Here is a 6,750-nt window from a genome sequence, read left to right as displayed (position 1 = left end):
ATCACTTTAAATATGTCCTGCCACTCCCTTCTGGCTTGCAGAGTTTCTGCTGATAGACCAGCTGTTAACCTTATGGGGATTCCCTTATGTTTTATTTGTTGTTTTTTCCTTGCTGCTTTTAATATTTGTTCTTTGTATTTAACTTTTGATAGTTTGATTAATATGTGTCTTGGCATGTTTCTCCTTGGATTTATCCTATATGTGACTGCCTGTGCTTCCTGGACTTGATTGACTATTTCTTTTCCCATATTAGGGAAGTTTTCAAGTATAATCTCTTGAAATATTTTCTCAGTCCCTTTCTCTTTCTCTTCTTCTGGGACCCCTATAATTCGAATGTTGGTGCGTTTAATGTTGTCCCAGAGGTCTCTGAGACTGTCCTCAATTCTTTTCATTCTTTTTTCTTTATTTTGCTCTGTGGTAGTTATTTCCACTATTTTATCTTCCAGGTCACTTATCCATTCTTCTGCCTCAGTTATTCTGCTATTGATCCCTTCTAGAGAATTTTTAATATCATTTATTGTTTTGTTCATCACTGTTTGTTTTCTCTTTAGTTTTTCTAAGTCCTTGTTAAACGTTTCTTGTATTTTCTCCATTCTATTTCCAAGATTTTGGATCATCTTTACTATCATTACTCTGAATTCTTTTTCAGGTAGACTGCCTATTTCCTCTTCATTTGTTAGGTCTGGTGGGTTTTTGCCTTGCTCCTTCATCTGCTGTGTGTTTTTCTGTCTTCTCATTTTGCTTAATTTACTGTGGTTGGGGTCTCCTTTTCACAGGCTACAGGTTTGTAGTTCTCGTTGTTTCTGATGTCTGTCCCCAGTGGCTAAGGTTGGTTCAGTGGGTTGTGTAGGCTTCCTGGTGAAGGGGACTGGTGCCTGTGTTCTGGTGGATGAGGCTGGATCTTGTCTTTCTGTTGGGCAGGTCCACGTCTGGTGGTGTGTTTTGGGGTGTCTGTGGACTTATTATGATTTTAGGCAGCCTCTCTGCTAATGGATGGGGTTTTGCTCCTGTCTTGATAGTTGTTTGGCATAGGGTGTCCAGCATTGTAGTTTGCTGGTTGTTGAGTGGAGCTGGGTCTTGGCATTGAGATGGAGATCTCTGGGAGATTTTCGCTGTTTGATATTACGTGGAGCTGGGAGGTCTCTTGTGGACCAGTGTCCTGAACTCGGCTCTCCATCCTCAGTGGCACAGCCCTGCCGCCTTGGCTGGGGCACCAAGAGCCTGTTCTCCACACAGCTCAGAATAAAAGGGAGGAAAAAAAGAAAGAATGAAGATAAAAATAAAATAATTAAAATAAAAAATAATTATTAAGAAAAAGAATTTTTATGTATTAAAAAAAAAATTAAAACGAACAGACAGAACCCTAGGACAAATGGTAAAAGCAAAGCTATACAGACAAAATCACACACAGAAGCATACACATACACACTCACAAAAAGAGAAAAAGGGAAAAATATATATATATATATTGTTGCTCCCAAAGTCCACCTCCTCAATTTGGGATGATTCGTTGTCTATTCAGCTACTCCACAGATGCAGGGTACATGAAGTTGATTGTGGAGATTTAATCCGCTGCTTCTGACGCTGCTGGGAGAGATTTCCCTTTCTCTTCTTTGTTCACACAGCTCCCAGGGGCTCAGCTTGGATTTGGACCCGCCTCTGCGTGTAGGTTCCCTGAGGGTGACGGTTCTTGGCTCAGACAGGATGGGGTAAAGGAGCAGCTGATTTGGGGGCTCTGGCTCACTCAGGGAGGGGTACGGATGTGGGACGACGTTGCACCAGCCTGAGGTGCGCTGTGCGTTCTCCCGGGGAAGTTGTCCCTGGATCCCGGGACCCTGGCAGTGGCGGGCTGCACAGGCTCCCAGGAGGGGAGGTATGGATAGTGACCTGTGCTCGCACACAGGCTTCTTGGTGTCGCAGCAGCAGCCTTAGTGTCTCATGCCCGTCTCTGGGGTCCGCGCTGATAGCCGCAGCTCATTCCCGTCTCTGGAGCTCCTTTAAGCGGTGCTCTTAATCCCCTCTCCTTGTGCACCAGGAAACAAAGAGGCAAGAAAAAGTCTCTTGTCTCTTTGGCAGTTCCAGACCTTTAACCGGACTCCCTCCCGGCTAGCCGTGGTGCACTAGCCCTCTCAGGCTGTGTTCACGCAGCCAACCCGTAGTCCTCTCCCTGGGATCTGACCTCCGAAGCCCAAGCCCCAGCTCCCAGCCCCCGCCCGCCCCAGCGGGTGAGCAGACAAGCCTCTCGGGCTGGTGAGTGCAGGTCGGCACCGATCCTCTGTGCGGGAATCTCTCCGCTTTGCCCTCTGCACCCGTGTTGCTGTGCTCTGCTTGGTGGCTCCGAAGCTTACCCCGTCCAACACCTGCAGTCTCCGCCCGTGAGGTCTTCTGCCAGCATTCAGTAGGTGTTCTGTAGGAGTTGTTCCACATGTAGATGTATTTCTGATGTATTTGTGGGGAGGAAGGTGATCTCTTCGTCTTACTCTTCCGCCATCTTGAAGCTCTCCTGACTTCTAAATTTTGACAGCTAATTTTTTAAAATGTGATATGGTCTGCAGCACCCTCTCTCCAAAAAATAATTATAATGCTTGTAGACCGTATGTAGCCTAGAGGCCTCTAGTATTTGATCTCCATAGTAAGCAGTGAGGGGCCATCCAAAATATTTAAGCATAGTTTATATAATTTAATCAGAAAAAATCATTCTAGCAGTGATATCTAGAATGATTTGTAGAGGGTGGGACCAGCAGGGACATGGTGGCCAATGAGAAAGGCAGGCTATGATGAGGCCTCAACTATGGTAGAGGTGATAGAAACTGAGAGGTAGAATTGGATTTTTCAAATATTTCATAGATAACACAGATTAGATTTAGCAATTGCTAGAATATGGTAGTAAAGGAAGAGGGAAGAATAAATGGCAAGTGGGTAGATTGAGGTATTATCTGAGAATATAGAACATAGACGTTTGGGAAAAAAACAATAATTTTAGAAATGTTCAACTTAAAGTATCTTTCTTTAATTTTTATTTTATTTTTTATACAGCAGGTTCTTATTAGTTATCTGTTTTATACATATTAGTGTATATATGTCAATCCCAATCTCCCAATTCATCACACCACCACCACTGCCCATCCCCGCAACTTACAGTATCTTTGTAGAAATGTAAAATGCATTTGGATATTGGACCTGATTAGAACTCAAGGGAGAGAAATTATAGCCAGAGCCAAAACTTTCCCGCAGAGAAGAAACATTGATAACTTTTTATTCATGGTCCAACTTTCTACTTAAGGATTATTTATGTCTCCTGCTTTAAAAAAGTTTTAAATTTGTGGTGTCTTTTGATACTTTTGCTATTATTTAGTCATTTTACTGAACATTAGTATCAACATCACAGAATCATAGCTTTCAGAGAATTCCAGAGTTGAAGGGAGCTTAACTTAAATGTCATTTAGTCTCCCCACCACTGGATCCTTGAATAACCATCCAATATCACTGGCAAGTAATCATGCTATTTCTACCAAGACAACTTCAGTGTCCAGGAGCTTATTCACTCTTCAGTGCTTATTCCATGTTTGGATCTCTCAGATCACTCAATAGCTTTCAAAAATATTTGTCTAAAATTTGTCTTTTTTTCATTTCCATACATTGCTTCTATCTCTGAGTCATACGGAATAAACAGATTAGAAACATCAAAGTGGAACAAAGTCGGGGGTATAGAGAAAATAGGCAAATCACAAGTAGGAAGATAACAAGGCATATGAACAGTTTTGTGCACCACACTTTTAGAAAAGTACAAATAATTTTGGGAGAGTTTAGAAGTGACCAACAGAAGATAAGTGGGTTTAAAAAGGAATCCTATCAAGAAACCTCTGAGAAACCGATGCCAGAAGTTGCTGCTAGGAAGAAGGCCTGTGGGATCTGAGGGTCTGAGATGAAAAGGAAACACATGCTTTTCCTTTCATACCCTTTTTACTATATTAATTCCTTGCCATTCATCAGAGATAAAGAGATTCAGTTCTTATCAATATATGTGATTCTTCCCTACCCATATCTACTGTTTATTGCTCCTTGTATGACTGTCACATTTTAGCCTGTGTCAGCTTAAATTGTCTCCTCCTCATAGCGGCATCCATGACCACCTTTTTAAAGTGGGTTTGTGCCTCCACACTGTTATTTCCTGTAATATTGCTCATTTCATTTCTTTCATATCACTTCAGGATCTATAATTATATTTATTGTTTATTCATTGTCTGTCCCTCTATAGATGATAACCACCTGAGGATGTGTTTACTATTTCATACTTAACTCCTAGTATAATGTGTGGCATACAGTAGTGAATAATAAATATGTTTTAATGAATTAATTTAATACAAAAGATTAAAGGTGAATTCTAGTATACAGTTATACATGAACAGATAGGTAGAGATGTCTGTCTACAGTGAGACCAGCATAGGGAAAGGAGACTAAAAGTTAAGCAAGTGGGATTTAGAAAAGATTTACAAACTGCTAGATGATAGATGATTAAGCATGAGACAGTTTTAATGAAAATTGTTGAACGATTATTTCTGTAGCCCTTTAAAAGTAAATTCTTATTTTATTTGGACTATAAAAGTTGTTGTTTTATCTAAAAGAAAGGAGATACACCAAGTTCTCCATGAGTCTAAGAAATGGAGCATTAATTTTGGGGTTGATAAATATGATAAACTCGAATCATATTTTCCAAAGAATCACTGTTGATCTAAATTAGAATGGTTTGTTTCTCTTATTTGCTGTATTTTATAAATAATTCATTTTGATTTTTAGTTTTGTTTCATCACATGAGAAGCCAGATATTTATTTATCAAATTCTGCTATGTCCAAGTTTGCTGCATCCTCCATGACAAAATTACCTCAACAAGCTGGAAATGCAAGTATTATAAGAAGAAGCACTTCTTTGTTTTTCTTTTAAATACCACCTGAATAGTTAAACCTTCAATGATTGCTAAATTTTTTAACCTCAAAATATAGGTCCATTTACAAGAAATACAACAACAAAGTCTGTCGCCAGAGATTGAAAAGCTGTACTTTACTCACTCTGAAAAAATACCAAGCTCTTCAAATTTTGTTAAGAAAGTGGATTGCTTTATTAGAAACAGTGAACATAAAAAGGAGATTGATTTCAGGTAAGAACTCTTTAAAAATATTTTGAAACTACACTAGTAAGAACTTTTCACAAAGAAGTTCAGTATTCCTTTTCCCTTGTTTCATTTTAAAGATCAGAACCTAAATGTTTTATTTACTTAAAGACATTAAAATTTTAGACCACTGGTGAGCTAAGCTCCTTAAGATAATTCAAAATATCAAATATCTCACTTTTTGAGAACCCATATATTTGATGCTAGTAATTAAAACATATTATGCTGATAAACTTTTTTTACTAATTTGAATACACTATGTTGATAATATGAAGTGTAAGGTCACTTGAGAAATGAGATCAGCTAATTTTTTTAACATTCAAGTTGTATTTTAGCCACCAAGTTCTGTTACAATTCTACAGATTCAAAGTGAAAGTCAGACTAAGTCTAATCAGTGCCCCGACTGCTGGTCATTTTTATGGGTAACTCTAGCAGTTTCCCTCTCCTTGAATAGTCAAGGTGTATAGACCTGTTGACACTGATTAAATGGCATTACTTTCCAATATGTTTAAAGAAATATCTAAGATACTTGTCTCTATCTTTCACAGTTTATGAAATCTTAATTTGCTCCAGACTTTTTACAAGGTTATGCACATTGAAGTTTGTTTAATAAATTAACCCTCTCAGCAATCTTCAAGTTTATCCATTTTATATTTATTATTATTTATTATAAATTTAAAAATAAACTGTGTTACAAAAATAGTTATTTTTACGTTTGCTTTTTCCTCCAGTCAGTATTATCCTGAGGATGAAGCTGATGAAATCAAGTCTTTTCTGGGAATATTTGATGGTATTTTCTAAAACAATCAGACAAAAATGCTTTTTATATTAATAAGACAAAGTATTAAAGACACTTAATTACAAAGCATGATTTTTATTTTTAAAAAGTAGTTCATATTTGTTCAGATTTTTTTTCTCTTGGATTTGACTAGCTTTGTTGACTCTTTTGCAACAAAATATTTGGACTGATTTTTTTCCCCATCATATTGATAACTTCATATAAAGCACTTTTGCAGTGGCTTTGTTTCATAAGTTGATAATTGTTTCATTTAGAAATAATTATTGGTTATTAATTGGGTCTTGACGGGAACGAATTTTATATTTTCTTAACAAGAAAAAAGGTATTCTGTGAAAGCAAAATGTTGGTAGGTCAGTGAATCTTTACTTTATCGATTTTTCACCATTATTGTTTTGTTTTACTAAAGATTTTTAAGAATCCAATGGCTGTCTGAACCTATTGTTATATCATTTCAAGCAACAATAAATGAAACAATAATCAATATAGACTGTTTAACTTGTTTCTCAATGTGACAAATTCTAAAACTTTGTTATGTTGAATTTTACTATAGCAAAAGCTATTTTATGTTATTTTCCAGTGGGATATATCTCAAATTTCTTTACTGTTAAGTAGTATATAGGCACTGTAAGCAATGTTTGTTTATATATAGTTGGGTTTTGCTTTCTAATCCAGTCTGACCATCTTTGACTGTTTAGATCATTTACATTTTTAAATTTTCCCATGAATCCATAGTATGGGTTAATTTTATCTTTTTTTCTTATTAGTTACTTATTTTATACATAG

General features: G+C 37.1%; 1 protein-coding gene across 1 annotated transcript in view; it reads left to right on the top strand.

Moving 5' to 3' along the window:
- Positions 1-6,448, top strand: part of HFM1 (helicase for meiosis 1) — a 118,426-nt gene extending 111,978 nt beyond the window's left edge. The window contains exons 36-38 of the mRNA XM_024743640.1: positions 4,798-4,900; positions 5,002-5,156; positions 5,900-6,448. Of these exons, the coding sequence (XP_024599408.1) occupies positions 4,798-4,900; positions 5,002-5,156; positions 5,900-5,969 (328 nt within the window). The 3' untranslated portion in view covers positions 5,970-6,448. The remainder of the gene's footprint in view (positions 1-4,797; positions 4,901-5,001; positions 5,157-5,899) is intronic.
- The last annotated feature ends 302 nt before the right edge of the window (positions 6,449-6,750 follow it).

Source organism: Neophocaena asiaeorientalis, unplaced genomic scaffold (assembly GCF_003031525.2).
Source record: "Neophocaena asiaeorientalis asiaeorientalis breed wild unplaced genomic scaffold, Neophocaena_asiaeorientalis_V1.1 scaffold317, whole genome shotgun sequence".
In the NCBI taxonomy this organism is placed as follows: domain Eukaryota; kingdom Metazoa; phylum Chordata; class Mammalia; order Artiodactyla; family Phocoenidae; genus Neophocaena; species Neophocaena asiaeorientalis.
Note: the sequence above shows the minus strand (reverse complement) of the source record. Positions and strands in the feature narration are given on the sequence as shown.